Source organism: Belonocnema kinseyi, chromosome 4 (genome assembly GCF_010883055.1).
Source record: "Belonocnema kinseyi isolate 2016_QV_RU_SX_M_011 chromosome 4, B_treatae_v1, whole genome shotgun sequence".
Lineage (NCBI taxonomy): Eukaryota > Metazoa > Arthropoda > Insecta > Hymenoptera > Cynipidae > Belonocnema > Belonocnema kinseyi.
The window spans coordinates 83,542,217-83,563,215 of record NC_046660.1 but is presented as its reverse complement, the minus strand read 5'-3'; the positions used below and the strand labels follow the sequence as shown (position 1 = coordinate 83,563,215).

The window sequence follows — 20,999 nt, the reverse complement described above, 5'->3', positions numbered from 1 at the left end:
TTTTAAAAACTGAATTCGGAGATGCTATGAAATATCATAACGGACGTCCCCGGACTCTTTTTTGAGGGATAATAACAAAAAAATTTATTGTGCTAAATAAAAATTTTATGCATATGTATTATTTTGAGGTTACGTTGTTTTTCATCTCTGCCTTTCCGATAATCTGGAAATTATTTATGAAATAAACTTTTTTGATTGCCTGCAAAAAGGGTTAGTTCCGGGAGATTGGTTACTATGTTTATTTGCAATTCCAAAGTTTTCGGCCAAAAATATTGTGTAGTTTGGAAGTAACGCACAGAAGAATTGTAACATACATAACCTCCAAATGTACATATGTTGTTAGCAATATCAAAAAATTTTTTGAAAAAAAAAACACAAATAAAGTGTGTGGGGACGTCCGTTAGCATATTCGCTATCATTTCCCAAATTTTTAAGACAAAATATTGATTATTCTAGAAAAAAAGCCGTCGGAACCTAAAACTGGTAAAATCGACAATTTTCTAAGTATCACATGCCCTTAACCTAAATCTTTGAACTATACAATTTATAAAAGTTACAAATTTTTTATTTGACCGTTTAACTGCATTTCATTGAAACTTGTTTATTTGAGAAGCGTTAGTAGCTTTTATTTTATACAAACAAATTATTGAAAATTTTAATGAAAAAATTTTTTAATGAAAAGCTATTAAACTTTGATTCTAAAAGTTTAAAATTCAAAAGTTTCACTTGAGTGCTTTGGGTAATTTGCAGCTCAGTGTTCATTACTTTAAATGGAAAAATGTTTAGCTTTAGAGTTCGAATTTTTGAATTCCATTGACCTTGAAAAATGTTTTCAAACCGGGTAATGACCGGGAATTTTGTTGTTTGATTAAAACGGCCACCTTGAATTCGCTTGACTAAAGCAAGCAGACAGTGGAATTGAGAATCGACAATTGGCCAAAAACAGAAAATAGGTCGGCCTTTGGCACATGTTATCTCGGTCCCTGTTAATAGAAAATACTTCAAGTACGACTCAATCGGTGTGAAATTAAAAAGGCTTTCTAACAGTTCTTGAAGCTGCATATGATTTTTCTTACCCCTATTTTTTCATCCGTGTAATTATTTCAGGTAATCAAAGAACTAGAAGAGGAGAAGAGGAAGCACGAGCATGATACAGCTCAAGGCGACGATATTACCTACGGCCTCGAGAAGGAGAGAACACGCTTAAAAAAGGAATTGGAGTTAGAAAAAGCAGACAAGAAGCGAGTGGAACAAGATATGAAGAAGCTCAGTGACACTCTGGACGAAGAGAAAAGTCGACAGAAGCAAATAGTTCTGTTATTGCTCGCCGAGAGGAAGAAGATAATAATGAAGTATATAGAAGAGAGAAAGAGGTCTGAGGACTTGGCTCAAATTTTGAGCGAGGAGAAGGTCCGCATTGATTCTATGGCTGAAGGCTTGGAAGAGGAAAGTAAAAAGTCGCTGCAGATGGAGGCAGAGTTGGAGAAGCAGCTTGCACAGTTTGATATTGAGAGGCAGCAGTGCAGACAAGCATTGGCGAAAGAAGAAAAGAAGGCCAAGGATCTGGAGGCGGAATTGGAGAAGCTGAAGGCGGAAATGGAAACGTGGAAAGACACGCAGGCCCGAGGGCTTTTGCGAACTGTCGGTGTCACTCCACCACCACCCCCTGCAAAGCCCGCCAATTTGGCAGCCATGCCAACTCTTAGACCTGCGACTGCTCCTCAAAGTAAGTTATTCTATTTCTCATTTTATCGTGGACAAATCGCAAGCCTCACAGACCGCTCCCTGTATCCCCTATATTCACTGTAGGTGTCCCTAAAGTACCCTATTTTCATGATTTGGGCTTATATTATTTTGTTTGTTATATAACTTTAAATAATGTCTCTTTTCTGTCAATAAATTAGCTCATGGGTTAATCATTATTCAATTTATGACTATACCTATTTCTGAATTGTTTTGAATTCTTTTGAAATATTCCAGGGCATTTTTAATGATTGCGATACATTTTTAATTATTTTAGTTATTATATAACTTTAAATAATGTCATTTTTCTGTCAATAAAGTAGATCATGGGTTAATCATTATTCAATTTGGGACTATACCTATTTCTGAAGTATTTTGAATTCGTTTGAAATGTTCCAGGGCATTTTTAATGATTCCGATACATTTTTAATTAGGGTGGTCACCCACCCAGGAGAACCGGGATAAATCTGGGAGAGAAATATTACACCGGGAGATTTTCCCTATTTCATAGTTTACTTGTTTTACAAGTCTGGAAAGTTTTCAAGTTTCCTAGTTTTTTTTTTTTTTAATAATGTTACTTTAAATGTTCGAAATATTTCTCATAATATTTACAATTCTGCAATGTTGAACGGTAAAAATGGCAGTGATTTTTATTCATAGAAATCACATTTTTTAGTAAAAATCTATCCAGTTGTTTTGAAGGTCACTTGATACTTCATGATGTAATACTTATTAATAATATATTTATAGTTTTTAAAATGTCTATAATTTTAATTAAACATATATAGTTTTGAATGTCCAATTCTAAAACGGTTTAATCTTTCAGGCCTTGAATCGAGAGTTTAATTAATTAATTAATTGTTAGATTGATTTTGGAAAGTTTTTAATTTTAAATTTAACAATATTGAAGTTTCAAATTCAAATGTTGAAAATATCAGGAATTGTCAGGTTTGAATTTAATAATTCTAGATATTAATATGAAGCAAGTTAGAATGTAAAATTAAAAAATTGTACCACTGCAAAAATTGGAATCAAACCAATTCAAATTGAAAAATATTTAATTGAAAATTTTGAAGAATTAATAATAATTCTAAAGGAAGGTTTGAAGATAAAAAAATTTTATTTCGGTAATTATTAATGGTTATAATTTTAGAGTTCTGAATCTTTATGTTAAATTTATTTTATAGTTTTAAATGAAGTTCGAATTCGTGTAAGTTTTAACTTTCCGGTGTAGAAATTTTTCATTTTTAATGTTTCCTTTTTAAAATTACTATTTATTTCGAAAGTTTTTTCAGAATTTAAAAGCTTCTACTTTCTTGTCATTTACTTTTGAACGCTTTTGATTATAAATAATACAATTTTATTTTCTTCGAATTTTAAATAATTCAATTTCCAAAATTCGAATCTCAAAATTTTTAACTTTGTGATATTGTACTATTTTCGAAATTTTAATCTGAAATCATTCAATTTCTCGACTCTTCAATTAAAAATAAAATCTTTTAATTTTTAGCACTTCTTTTTAGAAATTATACAGTTCAACTCCTTTTTCTAAGATGTTCAAAATCGTTCTATATATTTTTTAAAAATTTAAGACGCTTCCGAATCAAAATTACTAATGATTCATTATTTTTTAAAAAATGTGTAAAGCATAATATTTTTTAATTGGATTATTATGGGATTTTTAAATTGTTTATATGATTCAAAGTCAATATATTTTATGCAAAAAGGTTTTCTAATGCTTATCGACTTCCGCAATTGATCATAGACGAGAAAAAAGTGTAGGTTAACAAAGAGCATATTTTTAATTAAACCGGAAGAAATCGCGAATATTTACCGGGAGAAAGCCGAGAGACAAAAATCTAAAAAAATAATGGCCAATTTGAAGGGATTTTTAAGATTTTATGGTATTTTCAAAACTTCTGAGACATTTTCAAGAGCTTTTCATTTCTAATGTTTTAGGGGATTTAAAAAGATTGCAAGGAATTTTTTGTCAAATTGAAAGGATTTTGAGCGGTTTAAAATATTTTGTGATAAAGACTTTTTTTTATTCCCGAAGATATGGAATGATTTTACAGGACCTAGATGGTTTTAAGATATTTTAAAAGGTTTCACAGGATTTTATACTATTTTCGAGAGTTTCAATGATGTTAAGGGATTATAAAGGTCCTAAGGTATTTTAAAATTTGTCCCAGATTTCAGATAATTTTACAGGATTTACCCGTATTTTAGTGGAAGAAATTTTAGATTATTCTTTAGAATTCACCCTGACTTCTTATAATTTAGCCTAAATTCTTTTAATTCGTTTGAATTCGTTTGCATTTTTTTAATTCACTTGCATTTTTTTAATTTACTGTATTCTACTTGATTCAATCGATTTGTTGAATTTTTAATCAATTGATCCTGATGATCGATTGACAAAATGATCATAGGATTTTACATATTTTTTCAAATTCCTTGACATTTTCAAGATCTTTGAACAAATGTTATAGATTTTAAAGGATTTAAATATTTTAGGTAATTTTAAAAGATTATAAAGAAATTTTTAATGCATTTCAGTAATTTAATGGGATCTAAAAGAAGTTGAATAATGTTTGATTCGAAATATTTTAGAAAATTGAAAAAGATTCCCAGAATTTTTTAATTTATTTCAATAGTATGAAGGGATTTCAAAGACTGAAATATTTTAGGATATTTTAAAAGATTTCAAGGTATGTTTAAGAGATTTAAACAGTTTCAAGGGATCTTCAAGGGTTTTAATCATTTTAAAGGATTTAAAAAAATTGCATGTCGTTTTAAAGAATTTCCTAAAATTTCGGAAGTTATGGAATGTTTTTACAAGGCATGTAAGGTTAGATGATATTTTAATAGATTCTAAGGAATTTTATCAGATTTGTATGGATTTCAAAGATTTTATGGGGGTTTAAGAACCTTCAAGGGAATTTAATATATTTTACAGGATTTCAGGCAGTATCATCAGATTTCATATAATTTCAAGGGATCTTATAATATATGAATAGATTTCAAAGACTTTATTCACAAGAAGTGAGGGATTTTGTAAGGTTTCAAAAATGTCAAGCGATTTAATTTTTCTAAATCCTTTTGAATTCTTCAAAATTCTCTCAATTTTACTCATTTCAGTGGATTAAAAAAATTTTGTTTTTAAATTCATCTTGAAGCCTTTGAAACTCATCTTAAATTCTTATGCATTTCATTAAATTCTCTTTAATTTTTCTAAACTCGTTTTAAACTTATTCAATTAATTTTTTCGTATTTTTTAATTCTTTTGATTTCCCTGGGTTGGTTTTTAAATTCAGTTAAATTTTTGATGAATTTCATCGAATTCTTCTCGTTTCCCATAAATTTCCCTAAATTCACTCAAATGTTACTGAAATAAATGGATTTTTTTTTATTTAATAATTTTTTTTCTCCAATTTTTTGAATTTGACTTAATTTGTGTTGTAGTTATTAGTGACTATTTCGATAAGAAATTAGCAGCATGTCAAAAATTTGATGAGATTTGAAATTATTTTTTTCAATACATCCTGAATTATTATTAATTTACTCTGGATTCTTTTAAATTCCTTGAAATTCATTCGAACTTTTTTAATTTAGTTGAATCCTTCTAAATTTACTCAATTCTACGTCATTCAATGGATTTTTTTTATTTTTATAAGTTTGTATGTAGATTTTTTATAACTATTTTTGAATTGTTTTCAATTCATTTGATTTAAACCAACAAATAATAATGTATTCATGGAATTCTTCTCACTTACCTTAAATTTCTCTAAATCCATTTCAATTTCACGGAAATCAATATAATTTTTTCCATCTAAAAAAGTTTTCCAATACATTTGAATTCTTTTGAATTTATCCTGAATTTGTTACCCTTTGAGCGCCAAAAAAGTACCCTATGAGAGTGACAAAAAGTACCCTTTGGTCCCCATATTTTATCCCACAGGGACTGTGAGGCCCGATTTCGCTATCTGAAAATTGTAGCCGTACAATTTAGTTTGAATTATAATTAGCTGCAAGAATTCTTCAAAAACCTAGAGAAGTTATAGAATTTTGATATATTTTGCAGTTAAGGGAGCGGTTTTAGGCACTGGGACTCCAATGGTCAGCAGTAAAGTCGTTCAGCCTACGGCTACGGTTTCTAGCGTACCTGTTAGTGGTCCCAGTAAGTCCTTAATTTTGTCTTAAATTTGTCTGTTTGCTATTCACAATGTCAAGCCTCGGACTCACCCCACTATTGACATTTTTTGACACTTTTTTTCAACAATGCATCTGCTTTGCCACTATATTTAAAAAAATCGCTAATGCTATTAGTTTCTCGAATGAAGCAAATGCAACTACTTTCTTACTTTGCCCTTAAACCTATTTTCAAATTTCTTCGCTAGATTGACAAAAATAACATATACGCCATCTTAAAAATCAAAATTTAAAAAAATAGAAAGGTTTTGAAAATTTCCAAATGTTTCAAGGGATTTTAAAGATTTTTAAAGTGTTCAAAACATTTAAATGCATGCCTAAAAAATTTAAAAGTAGACGTTTCAATCGAAAATAGCGAACTCTTATAATAAAAAAAGTTTTATTTTCTTATTGGTCTCTATTAGTTTCGTTCGCATTTAAGTGAAGAAACGGGAAAAGATGGGAATAATTAATTAGAACTTTGGTCATTTGTCGACTAAATAATAACATTTTATATAAACGTTGAAGTTCATTTTAATAGTTTAAAAATATATGGTTAGAAAACTGAAAATTTTTGTTAAGAAATAAAGTTAATTTTTCTCTGCATACTTCTTGCTTTCAGATTACACGTAATTTTAATAATTGAACAATTGTATGACACTATTTTTAAGTTTCTGACACTTCTTACTCTATTTTTGTTATCAGAAGAGAATTATTATTGTAGCATTTTCAATCCAATTTCAAGAAGAATTTAACCCTTATTGACCCACTTTGTCCGTTTTTGTCCGTCAACTTTAAGCACGGACAACTTTGTTCATTCATTCATTTTTCATCATTAAGGGGTTGTGCGACCACCTCTAAAATAACATATTTGCGAAAACTCGCTATTTTACGGATTTTTTAAAAAGTTTTTTCAGCTTTTGAAAACAGGTAAAAATGGGGGAAAACATATGACAGATAATAGAAACCATGTTTTGTTTTTTTACCTAAGGTTAAATTTCGTTATTATCCCATAAAATAAGGTGAAATAAGGTGAAATTAAGGTGAAATTTTGAAAATCTGTAGAATTTGATTCACGTAGAATTTGATTTTAATGATTTTTTGATAAATATGTTTGAAATTTGTGTATGTACTTACGTATGAAAATCTTTAGCCATTTCTTCAATAAAAATGTTTCCAGTTCTTACCGCGTGGAAGTAGACTATAAAGATCCTTTTTTTTTTTTGTTTTTTTTGTTGTTTATATTTTATGTTCCTTTTTCTTATGTTTTTACTTAAAATTTTTTTTCTTCAGAAAAATCCGTAAAAGGGCGGTTTTTCCTAAATATGTTTTTTAGGGGTGGTCGTACAACCGTCTAATGATGAAGAATGAATTTTTTGTGTGCATAACTTTATTATTTTGACATTTTGAGCCTTAGTTTTTGTGGTTTCAGCTATTATGAAGATCTCTTTCGCATCGAAAATGCGAATTAATAAAAAATTACCTTAAAAAATCACGTTTCTTTTTTTAAATTGAAAAAATAGGTTGGGAAAGGGTGTTTTTTCGAAATTTTCGGATCCGATTTTGAAAGAGCACACTTGAAAATACCCGCCAATAAATTTTCAGATCTTGTCCAGCATAATTAAGAAAGTTGTCCGGGCTTAAATTTGACGGACAAAAACGGACAAATTGGATCAATAAGGGTTAAAGTTAGCAAGTTCTTTTTATAAGCTAACTGAATCAGGATATTTTTCACGAACGTTTTTAAACATTCAATGTATTATAACTACAAATTTGTAATTTAATGTTTATAATTGTTAAAAAAAACTGTACAGAATATTTAGGCAATATCCGGTGCCCTCGATTCACTTGGCACAGTCCTAGAATAGATAAAGGAAGGTGTACATCTCACATGTTTTTTCTCTCTCTAGAGTCGATTTCCGTTCTCTTCGCAGCTTTATCGGTCCATTTCTATATGTTGATAATTTAAACTGATGAGTTGAGAAATTTTAATGGATTTTATAGGGGCTTAAAGCGTTTGGAGTGATTTAAAAGATTTCAAGGAGTTTAATCTGAATTCCGAGGATTTTAAAGTTTTCAAACTTTTTGAAGATATTTTAAAAGATATTAACAATTTCAAGATAATTTACGGGATTTCAAAGAATTGAAAAGATTTTGTAGGGATTTCACTAGACCTATGTAATTTTATAGAATTTCGCAGGACTTTAAAGGTTTAAAACATTTCGGCGGACTTGAAAGATTTTAGGGTATTTTACAAGATTCTTCCAGAAATTTCAAAAGATTAAAAGAATTTTCAGGGACTTCAAAAAAGTATCAAAGATATTAAAGAATTTCAAAGATTTCAAAGAATTTTTAGAAAACTTTTAAACAGTGAATTAAATGGAATTAAATTTAAGGGAATTTTATTGGATCTCTAAATTTCAAGGATTAAGATAAACGGGATTAGAAAAGATGTCTAAGGATTTAAAAGAACTTCGTAGGATTTTAGAAAAAATTTTAAGAGATTTAAAAACATTGAAGGATTTCCAATGGCTTCAGAAGATTTAAAAGATTTCAAGGAATTTTTTTACAGTATTTATAAAGTTTCAAGGAATTTTACAATATTTGTGTGATTCATAGGTTTCAACAAGAAATTAAAAGATTCCATCAATGCGATTATAAGGAATGTTTATAGATTTCAAGGGCTTTAAACAAATTGGAGACTTTCCCAGGGATTTTAGTTGAAGAGATGTCAAATCTTTTAGGGTTTTATATTTCATATTTGTTTTAAGGAATTTTTGTAGGTATTATAGATTTTGAGGTTTTTTATGGGAGTTCACTCGATATTTGTGGGATTTCTAGGGATTTCACATGCTTCAAGGGATTTATAAATTTCAAGGGATTTATAAATTTCAAGGGATTTCTGAAGAGTTGAGGGTATTTTAAAAGATTCCAAGGAATTTACAGAGATATCAACTGATATATACACAAGAACGCCAATATAACGGAAGTTTCGGGGGTTGTCTTGTAACGGTCTTTCCATTAAATCAGTCGTTGGAAACGTGAACAGTCTATTTTAAACTGGTGGGGACCCATTGTGTACTGTCGTTCTTGTGTATAAGATTTCAAGGAATTCCGACAGATTTCTAGGAAACTTTAGGGAATAAATCAAGCAAAAATTTCAAGGGACTTCTAAGCATTTCTATGTATTTCAATGGATTTCAACATTTTTAAGAGATTTATAAGATTAAAAAATATATTTTAAGAGGATCTCAAAGCCACTGTTGACACTATTTACAATTCCTCGAATGATTCCGAGGCCTGGAATGTTTTTTTATGTATGAGTTTTTTTATTTTTAAGTAATTTAATAAGAAATTTCGGATTTTTCAGCAACAGGAATTGCTAGATCGGTAACTCCTGGACAAGCGATACGAGGTGCTGCCTTCACACCCAGTATCCCCACGTCAATTACGGAAACACCAGCACCCACCGAGGCTCAGGTAACTTTTAACTTTCCAACTCAACCTACTCTTATTTAGCGATTACTTTCGAAAACTATCTATTTTTCAAATGCGGTGCATTCAATCAATGTTTTCGCTCTATGTAGTACCGGTAAAAGTTATTTTCTGTTCAAACTCTTACAAGAATTGCTTCCTAAGCGATTTCAATTAATTCAACCAACTCAAGTCTTTGATGGTAAGAGTGCTAATCCTGATTTTTTGAATAAATCAAGATTCTGCGAATCTCGAATGAAAGTCAATTGTGCACAGAAATTTGAATATCTATAATATTTATATTTAATTATTCAGGCTGATAATTTGTTTTCCTTATATCACTTTTGACCAGCAACGTTTTTCGTTCTGTTTACTTATTCTTTTAAGATTGACTTTTGAGAATATTTGGATTTTAAATCACTCCGCCATCGGCGGATCTGTCCAGGATTGCTATTTTAAGTATACAATAGGGTGGTTCTTATTTTTCGAATTTGGATTCTTCTTGGTCTCACCCTCCTATTTTGTTGGAATGTCTAATAAAATGTTCTCCACCAAATTTGTGCGAAGTCGTTTAATACTAACTTGTGGCCCAAAGCATTCCGAAGTTTCTAAGGCAGTTACCACCGTAATATTTCAAATGCAGGTAATTTTTTATATTGCATCGGCATCCTTTGGTTCTGTATTTGAACCAAAATTACAATTTCCACAATTAATATCAAAATTTCACATATTCTTACAAGAGGCAGATTTATTTATTAGATAGCACGCGATGTCAATTTTAACTAAAAATCTTGAAAAAGATCAAGATGTCCTCCCAATTTTTCTAAGATCATTATTTCTTTGTTTTTTGATTATGAATTTCCGAAATTTTATTTGATATTTTGTTTAAATTTGTAAGAATTTTGTAACTTTTTGAAAATAGTAATGAGGCGCTATTTTTTAATTTAGTGAAAGATTCGAGATCTGCTTGCCACCATAAACATTGTAACAATACAATTGAGTTTTTTTTTCAAAATTTGAAAATCTTTGGTCTTTCTTTGTACGATAAGCATAGAAAATACAAGTTTTTGAGTTCTTCATAAGGCGCCATTTTTAATTTTTCGTAATGTTGACTTTCATGAATTAAGAAATATGTTTCTGTATAATAATGTTGCGTTTTAATTGGCACCTGAAAATATATTATCAAGAAACAAAGAAATAATGAGTTCAAAAATAATAATTTTAGCGGCTATGTTGAATTTTTTTAGAATAAATCTGCCTCTTGTAAGAATTTGACGAGATTTTGTTATCAATTGTGAAAATTGTATTTTTCGTTCAAATTTTGGGATCCACCATGTTTTAAATTTTGAAGAAGAAAAAAATTTCGTGTAGATACTTTTTTTAACATAGTTTAAAGGTCATAATAGTACAGAGGCAAATGGTTTCGATGGAATATAAAAAAATTATCTGTATTTCAAATTTTACGTACTTTGAGTGCTTTGGGCCACATGTTAATATTAACTTATTTCGCTCAAATTTGGTGGAGATAATTTTTTGGTAATTCCCACAATATTGGGGGGTGGGGGGGGGAATGTTTGGAAAAAATCCACCAGAGTAAATAAAGACCACCCTAGTATATAATTATAAATTATATCACGTAACAAACTACATAATTGGATAATATATATTGTTAAAAGGTTACCAATCCGCAGAAAATAAGTAAAATATTTATTCAATCATTTATCGAAATTAAAGTTTTTCCTTTCTGGGGAGAAGTTGGATTTCGAAAATCGTGATAATCAGTTTTTCAAGCTTTTGTTATTCAGTACTCAAAATTCTGTAAAGGATTTTTTATCTAGAAGATATTAATATTTATATCAGAAAGAATTTATTCCAGGGATATTTAAGGATTGAAAAAAAGAATACTCATTGAATCTAAACGATCAAGTTACCTATGTCTCTATCTTCTTTGATATCTAATAATCATATCAATGATACGTATTTATTGTTACAATATTTTAAGAATTGTTTGAAGAAAAACTTAAATTCCTAGTATTTTGAAAACATTGAGAAGTTTAGGTCCCATTCCAAAGTGATGTAGTATCTTGCTTTAAAAGAGTCGAGTTTCTCTACTCGAATGCACTTTTGCATAAAATGTTTTCTCGTGTTAGAGTTCAGTCTAAGTTAACTATACGATCTTGAATTAACGCGTAAGTTGACACAATGAAAAATCCACACGTTAGATTGTTTATGTAAATTTTAATAAATGTAACAAATATAAGTAATACAGTAAAACGTTACGACCACTTGGCCTAAACTTTCGACTCTTTAGCCGACAATCTGTCCGCGATCCGACTCAACAGCCTCGCAATTCTACACTCACTTTGAACTATTTTATAACAACTCAACGCTACCTAGCAACCTTGTATAAAATAGAACTATGTATGTATTTTGCTAACATTCGGCCATCCTTGAAAGATGCTTGGTCCCCAAGCATAAACGAAACTTAAATAATTTCTTGAGCATTATACCTGAACTAAATTATTAATCACAAACAAAATCCTTTAATTTACTCGGTTTCCGTCTTTCTCTAACAGGTCTTAAATTGCTGTTTACGTCTTTATTCAAATTTGGACTGACATGCGCAGTAGTCGGAGTATTTTTACCTTTACAATATAATTTCTGAATTTTATACGTGTCCGATAGTAACTTTGCAATAATTACGCTTGGTCCTTTCTTTCTTGATTGAAATTAAGTCGACTCACCTGTTGATACAGTGTTAGTTTTAACGAATACAGTGTCTCCTATTTCAACTTTAATTTCAGTATTACGGTTCTTATCGTAACGATCTTTTGCTTTCTTTTGATCGATCGCAATCGCCTCTCGAATCTCATTTATAATTTCTTCTGGATTTGTAAAAGTCTCAGAATTTTTCGTTATCATTCTAATGTGACCGTCTTCATCACGCGGTACAAAACCATATACAGCTTCATACGGAGCACGACCCGTTGATTTACAAACTGACGAATTAAAATCACATTCTAATTTCTTTACATCTTAATCCCATCTTAGTCCTTTATTGTCCAAAAGATTTTATTGTAAAGCCGGTAAAATAGTCTGATTCAATCTCTCTACTTGCCCATTGGCTTGAGGATGCCTACTTGAATTTAACGTATGCTTGATGCCAAATCTTTTGCACAATTCTTCGAATTTATTAGCTGTGAAACTAGTACCCTTGTCTGAAATGATTCTCTGAGGTGAACCAAATCTATAAATAAATTCTTCAACCCTCTTGATCGTCGTAGGCACTTTTGTATCCTTAACTGCATATAATTAACAAAATTTTGTTAAATTGCAAATAATTGCAATGATATACGTATTTCCACGAGTTGAAGTTACAAATGGCCCAAGATGATCAATGTTAACAACCTCAAATGGTCGTTTTCCGGGAGGAATAGGATGCAATTCTCCGGCTTGCTTTCCTACCATCCTTTTTGCTAACATTTTTACGTATCTTCGCATTCCTGGAAAATAAAAATGTTCTCTAATTCTCGATACCGTTCTATCAATTCCAAAATGACTGGACAAATCGTGGTACTTAATTGATAGCGCTTTACGCATGGCTGTTGGTGCGACATACAATTCCTTATTTTTATCTTTGTAATCTATTTTGTATAGTAAACCATCTCTTAATACATAATCTTGACATTCATCTTTCTCCGCTCGTGTACGTTCGTGTTCGGCTTTTTCTAGAATTTTTATTTTCCTGGCTAATTTTTCATCAACTCTCTGGTACATGAAGATCTCATCTTCGCGCATCGAAATATTTAAAATCGTACCTGTTTCAACAAAAGAATTAGCATCTTCTACCGTTGCTTTAGATAATGCATCTACGTGTTGCATATTCTCACCTTTGCGATGGTGTATATCAAAGTCAAAATCAGCAAGAGAACTGATCCAACGAATTATTTGTGGATTAGTTGTTTTTGACTTGTCAATATAAACTGACGCTTGGCAGTCCGTGAAAATGTCAAAATGAATACCGATTAGCAAAGGTCTTAATCGAATCGTTGCTCACGCTTCAGCCGACAATTCTAGCTTACTAGAATGATATGATTTTTCCGCTTCTGAGGTTTTCCTACTGATTGCGTAAATGAATTTCTGTTTCTCCCCCTCGTTTTGTTGAAATAACATCGCTCCTAATCCGTTTGCTGATGCATCCGTATGCAATTCATTACGTTTTGCTAGCGGATTATAAAGACCCAAAATAGGCTCCGAACTGATCAATTGTTTGATTTTCTGAAAAGAAAATTTCTGAGCTTCACCCCAGACAAACTTTACACCGTCCTTCAAAAGTTCAATTAACGGATCCATCAAACACGAAAACTTCGGAATAAAACGTCTCGAAAAGTTTGCAAGTCCTACAAACCTTCTAACATCATGCACATTTTCCGGCTGAGGAAACTCTACAATTGCTCTAATGTGTTTTCTACCTGGTTGCATTCCATCTTTTCCAATTACAAATTTTAAGTAATCCACTTTAGACAACCCAAACTTGCACTTTTTTAAGTTTAATGTTAACCCTGCTTTTATCAAAAGATCCAATACCTGGCTTCATTTTTGTATAAATTCCTCCCACGTCTTGGCATAAATCAAGATGTCATCAAAATAAGTAAGAGCTAGATTAGAATTATTTGGACCAAAAATCCTTTTAATTAATTTAGAAAAATAGAATGGGGCATTCATCAAACCAAACATTGCTCTCTCAAATTGACCCGTCTCATCCTGAGTTATAAAAGCCGTCTCTTCTTTCGCACTTTCAGTTAATGGAATGTGTAAATAACCATATGACAAATCTAAAGTGGCAAAAAACTTGGACCCATATAATTGATCTAGACCATCATCGATATTTGAGAGAGGGAAGTTTGTTCGAATTGTCATCTGGGTTAATCGCCGATAGTCGACAACTAGACGCGGTGATCCATCTGCCTTAGTAACTAAAAAGCACGGGCTAGCAAAGGGTGAATTTGTTCTATTTCTGGAATTTCTTTTATTGTCCAAATCTTATCTGTAAGAATTTTCCCTTTCGATAACTTAACCTCTTTATCAATTATATTTTCATAAGGCAACATTAATTCACAATCACCGACTAGTACATTAATAAAATTAATTGATCCTGGGTGAATACTAACTTTTTCGTTAACACTTGGTCTCAACTCTTCAAGGTTTGACTCGATATTGATTCTTTAGCAAACGGAAAACTATTTGCATGACAATAAGTTATTTTATCACCGAATTTATAAAATGCAATATGAGGCAATTCAGTAAAAGATCTACCGATGATTACATCATAATTAGTCGCGTTATCTGGCACCACTCTGAAACAAATGTCATTAGCTGAGCACTCGTCAACCTTTATATTGGTCTTCATTATACCTGGAGTGCGCGTCGTGGCTTCAATGCTTTCAAAACCTATCAATTCATTTGGACGTTTTAAAAATTCAAACCGTGATTAAGCATAACGGAAGCTTTTATGGTACACACCGAAGATCCATGATCTACCAGAGAATCGAGAATCACATTATTAATTTAAGCCTTCTTTAAATACTTTTTCTCAGATGGATCGCAATTAGAAGTAATAACATTTCTTACCTTCGTCGAGTTTCTTAGGCCTAGTACAATCTTTTGCCAAGTGACCTGTCTCGTTGCAACGAAAACATTTAATTTCGCGTTTCACAGGACATTCTTTTGCGTAGTGATTGGTCGAATTACATCTAAAACACGCGCGCTCCGCACCTGCAATCGGACTTGATTCTTTTTTCCAGCTGCCTCTAACGTAGTTGCTCTCCTTTGAAGTCGCTGTTGAAGTTTCCTTCTTATCCGGTATCAAACTCGAAGACAAACTTTTATCCTTCCTTTGATCAAATGCTCCAGAATTCTCACGTCTTGAAGAAAAACGCTGCTTTCTTGAATTCTCCAGATCCTTCTACATTAAAATATTTTGAAGAAGATTGTGAAGGTCTAGATATGTTTGTGATGCTATTATGGAGCTCGTATCACGAGACAATAGTCCAACTGCCAGTTGAGTCTTGGTTTCAGTCAAACTAAATTCCAATTCTTTGCGTAGTCGAACCTTCTCAAAAAAGTATTTTCGAACATCTTCTCCTGGTCGCTGACATCGCTGTTCCATTGCCTTCCATTTTTCAGTTAAAGATTTTTCAATCGTAAAAGTAGCTTTAAATTGCTGACTGAATGGAGTCCAATTTTGAATGGTATCAATTCGACTCAGATACTAGTTTCTTGCTGCTTTCTTTAGGTGCGTTCTTGCTGTTTCAAAAGCTACAGCCTCAGTCTAACAATGTAACGTAGCAGTAGATTCCAACTGCTTCAACCACGCTCTTGCTTCTGAAGATCCTTCCAGTCCAGTGAAGTCCATAATATTATGCGACAAGTCCGGAAGAACGTTGTAATGAAATGTTTCGGGCTGCTTCTTCTGTGACACATTTTGCAGTAATGTTGCGTTTTGATCCAAAAGTCTAGTCATATCTGCTAGGACTTGCGACATATTTTGCTGAAAATCTCCCTGAAACTCATTTCCATGTTGCGAAATTTGATTTGTGACATTTAAAACTGGGCTGATTAGATCTCCGGGTTGAACATTGCTATTCAGCGGCTGCTGATTCTGTAGAGGATTGAAACGTCTTGATCGTCTATTCTCTTGACCTTCCGTGTTCTTTTGATTTGACCAACCAAGCCAATCAGGAGATGTAGTTAATCCTCCAACTGCTCCTTGTTGATCCATTCTCATTATTCACTATTTTTTGTTTGTTTTAATCACTATTCTCGGAAATATCTAATTGATTCTCACATATAAAATAGAAATATTAATTTACGGAACACGCGAGAACAATCGAGAACCTTTCTTTTCGATACCATGTTCTTTTGTTTTTATTGATTTGCTTGGTTACCGGAATTTTTCCAAATTTTCCGATTTTCGCGGGTTCGCGCTACTCAAAAAAATCTTATTTAGTGGAAATGGGCCACTATCCCACTTCTGAAATTGTTAGAGTTCAATCTAAATTAACTATACGGTCTTGAACTAACGCGTAATTTGACACAATGAAAAATCCACACGTTAGATTGTTTATGTAAATTTTAATAAATGTAACAAATATAAGTAATACAGTAAAACGTTACGACCACTTGGCCTACACTTTCGACTCTTTAGCCCAAAATCTCGGTCCGCGATCCCACTCAACAGCCTCGCAATTCTACACTCACTTTCAACTATTTTATAAGAACTCAACGCTACCTAGCAACCTTGTATAAAATAGAACTATGTATGTATTTTTCTAACACTCGAATGTATAGTGCAGTCAGTACCAATTATGCGACACCCTTCGTTACGATGCATTTTATAAATTGAAAAACCTTTAGGTACCACTTGTTAATATACGTTTTAAGGTGTGTACATAAAACTATTATTTAGTATGTACGTATACTGAATCCTAATATTAAAAACGTAAGTAATCTACCTCTGAGCTTTATTTTTAAGTTTCCTTGCTTATCTTCCTGAAAGCACCTTTTTAGTAGCACTACTTAGTTTTCGGCTCTCTTTCCTGAAAAAAACGGCGTAAATTTTCTTTTTAAGTCTGCAGAAGAATCCATTTTTTGCACTTTTACTTTATCTTCTGTTGATTTTACAGATCCGTTGATTGGTTTTATGATCTGGAATTCTTTTGAAGCAAAGTTCACGTCGCTTGTCCTGCGTAGAGAGGACTTAGCTCGACACTGAGAGTTTCTGCAAGATTAACTCGGTATTGGCTTGAATGATTTTCCGTTTTTCACTCACCCACTGGCTTTTCTTTTCATTATTTCCCCGCTTTTGGTTTGGTACACTGGCACTAAGTAGAACAAACAATGATTAGAGACAAAAAAAAAGAAATCTCTGAGACGTGTGGGAAAGAGTGAAATTTCTCATCTCTAAAAAAGGATTTGGTGTATCTTAATTCCCCAGGCTGCACACAAACGACCGGTTGTTCCGGCTCCTATGAATCCTGCTGTCCCGACAAAGGTCGTTCCAGCGTCGCAAACACCAGGAAAACTTCCAGTATTTAGTATTGGCGCTGCACCAGTTTCACCAACGCCAGGAATATTGCCAGCGAAAAAACCACCTGTGTCACGTGGAGTTCCACCACCTGTTCCGCCAAACAAACCTGTGGTGCCGCCGAAAAAAGAAGCTGCCTACCTCCGGAGGACTGAATCCAGCCAGTTGGCAACGGATGCTGTTAAATTTGGGAAACCAATTATTCCCAATGCTACTAACATTCAAGCCCAACAACCCATTGCGGTTCCTACTACTCACTCCACAGAAGAAGAGGTCAGTAATGCTATTTAAACTCAAAGATCAATGGTGAGATAATTGTTATTAAGGACGTATGAATGCATTTCACAAAGAGATATCTTTTAGATTGTGAATAAAGATTAATTATAAGTGCGAATAGTTAATTTAGGACAAAAGGCTTCTGATTAATTTCTTTACTTGACATAATTATGAAATTTGATAATTTTTTCGCAACAGTTGACAAAATACAAGGTTATTTTGTAGGTATTAAATTGTCCAAAAATGGTTTTCCCCTCAACTTATTTTTTTCAACGACGACCGACAAATTATTAGTGTAAATATTTAGATTGGTTGGAAAAACATTATTTTTTAGGGCAAAATTAATTTGAGGTTAATTAAATCAGCTTGCGATAAGAGAAAGTTGGAAGAAGATTCATCAACGAAAACCATTTGTACCATTTAGTCATATGGTAGATAGTATTTTTATACACTAATTTGCGCGGCTCAAAAGAGACCATTTTATATGAGCCGTCCGCAACGACTCTAATGTCTAGATTAATTAATAAAAATATGATTCGTCATTTACCCAATTTAATGTTAGCAGATACTAGTTTTTCTTGATCAGCTTTAGAGTACTATAACGGACTGGATGATTCCTAAAGAGTGGTAGATAAAATAGGGATTGAAAAAATAATAAAGTATCCAGTGGAGTACATTGGATACTTTTTTCAACACGCTAACTTCCATTGGATACATACTTTTTCGGTTAAAGCCGAAAAAGACTTATCCATATGTTGGCTGAAATGCCGCGCAGAAGGTCTATCATTGTCAAAACAAGAGCCCCTGTCTCGTGTTTCTATTTTTCCGGTGTGAGTTGAGAAATCTGGAAATGACATCTACAAATCAATTAAAGAAAACAAAAGCTTAAGCAAAATATAATTCTCTATCGCTCTGATAGAAATGAAAAAGCAAAAGAGTATTAATCGAGAAAAATAATTATATGAAAGACACAGACTCTATCAATAGGACAGTCGAAATCAAAACGGAAAATATGTTTGAGAATATCTTGACGTTTAGAAGCTATCATTATATTTTTTATGAAACTCGAGTTTTCGTTTTTCGTGGATCGCGCTAGTGTTCCACACCTTGCTGATTTAGATAATTATTCTCTGAGGCGTAGGTCATTGATTAATTTTATATTGTTCATAATTTGTTAAATACAAATGAAATACAGTCTATTCTGCAAGAAAAGATACGCGTTTTCTCGGAAAATTTAACACATTTATTTCCTTTCTTTTTAACGGAACATTACATGATATTATGCCTAAAACATTAAAATCGTTAAAGCTTTGACATTCTTTTCTGCGAATGGGACGACAATAAGGATCTTTATGCCGATTCTCGGAACTTCAGGATTTCTCAAAGTCGATCTCCTTCTTACCCTCTTTCACTTTCGTACCCATAATTTCCACTAATGCAGTATGGATTTTCAATTTTCATCTTCGATTTGTAAAAATGATTAATAAAAGAGATGGTAGGTTTTCGGTTTTTTAATCAATTTATTACGTGTTGTAAAAAGCAAATTATGTTTCGCGCTCTAATCGTAGGACCTCATCAGGTTAATGTAAATGTTCCAAATCGTAGACAAAAACAATCTCTGCTATGTACATGAAGGTAGTTTTTTATTTAAGTAATTAATATGGTGGGCCAGAACATTATAAACATACCATTGTTATGGTACATACCTACGGTCTTTTTTAGTAATAAAACCTTGGTTGAAAACCATTACATCATTTTTAAAAACGATTAACGCAGCTCGGGGCATACCGGCTATGGTAATATTCATCTCAATTTTGTATTACGCACAAGTGATGTGGTTATTTTAAATTGATAATTTTCTTTATTGATTCTATTCATTGATAAGGAGACCCCTTTCTTCAAGATTACGATCCAAGAAAGTACAAGTTACGGGTACCGCACTGAATTGAACGGAACTGATACTACTCTAGTACCACTGGTATTGCTGTCTGATCCAAGAATGCACCCTTTTATAATAAGATGGGTGAACTCGGTACCACCTTCTTCCACATGTCCTTCTAGAACTTTCGATTCCCCTGGGAGAAACAAATCCAGCGTCTTCGATGTCCACGTGGGAACAATATTAACTCCACCTGGGGGGTACGAAGCATGTATTCTCGCGGTCCATGTAAGATCAATGTACGAGTATTTGTGCAAGTGTCCTAGACTCCAGAATGAAGGGGATGATGTTTCCTGCGGGGCAAGCAGAATGGGCTATGACAAATGGTCCTTCCACATGTAGGAAATCTAATTGGTCTCACTCCTAATTCTCTCCTCTCTAATTAAATATTTTAGAGCCGATTCTCAAAACATTGATTCGTATGATTTAATATAATTTATAAATATGGTCACGCAATTACCATGTCTAACCTCCTGTGAAAATTTTATCTTGTTTACTAAAATAAAATCAACACCTAACATTTCAAAATGCAAAAATTCTACGGCAAAATTCAACAAATATATTAGAAAATATATTAGAAAAACTTATAGTTCCAAAGCAGAAACTGCTTTGGAACTGCTTTAAGTCGTGGTCTTAAACATATGTTTTGATTTGAATTGTTTCGCCTTAAGCGGTTCTACAACTTAATTAAATAACGATGATCCGGCCGATGTTGCATGTTCTGCTCTCTTCCTTCTTTGCTGAAAACCTTCCTAATCGAAGAAATTTCGCGATCTACGGGGGAAAATTTAGGTCCGCAAATGAAAACACGTTTTACTGGAAAAAGCCTAAAAAGGCGCAAAACCCCAGATTTATTCGAAGCACATTATTCACATGAAGTGAGAGAGATTTGATGCAGAATTTTGAATTACAACGAGAAGCTACAACGGACGCGTGCCTTGAGTCGGGTCTTCACACGCGGTCGCAAATCTTGACGGATTCTCGGAATCCACGATTGATAAGATTCAGCCCAGAAAGGCGAGATGTCTCTAAGGACGATCAACCCGGATGGGTAGGTGCACTCACGAAAGAGGCGGTTAGCTCGATAAAGCAGCCGACGCGAGGAGCTTCATGGACGGAATATATGACGACGATGTCGATACGTCTGAATCCAGAGACTCGCGTTCGAGACTCTCGCGATCGGGCCCGGCTTAAGGCACGTGACACTCATGTCCCTTCCTTTCCACCATCCGGTAGTTTCTTACGCAGTTGCTAGGCAAGATTCGCGCGAACTTCAAATTGCGTGTTACGACG

General features: G+C 32.6%; 1 protein-coding gene across 2 annotated transcripts in view; it reads left to right on the top strand.

Moving 5' to 3' along the window:
- LOC117171540 (uncharacterized protein CG10915) overlaps positions 1-18,419 on the top strand; it is a 33,344-nt gene extending 14,925 nt beyond the window's left edge. Inside the window, exons 4-7 of one of the 2 annotated variants that reach the window (XM_033358942.1) lie at positions 1,108-1,726; positions 5,825-5,920; positions 9,302-9,411; positions 17,402-18,419. In XM_033358942.1, the coding sequence (XP_033214833.1) occupies positions 1,108-1,726; positions 5,825-5,920; positions 9,302-9,411; positions 17,402-17,782 (1,206 nt within the window). In that variant the 3' untranslated portion in view covers positions 17,783-18,419. The remainder of the gene's footprint in view (positions 1-1,107; positions 1,727-5,824; positions 5,921-9,301; positions 9,412-17,401) is intronic. The other variant, XM_033358943.1, reaches the window with a different exon arrangement.
- The last annotated feature ends 2,580 nt before the right edge of the window (positions 18,420-20,999 follow it).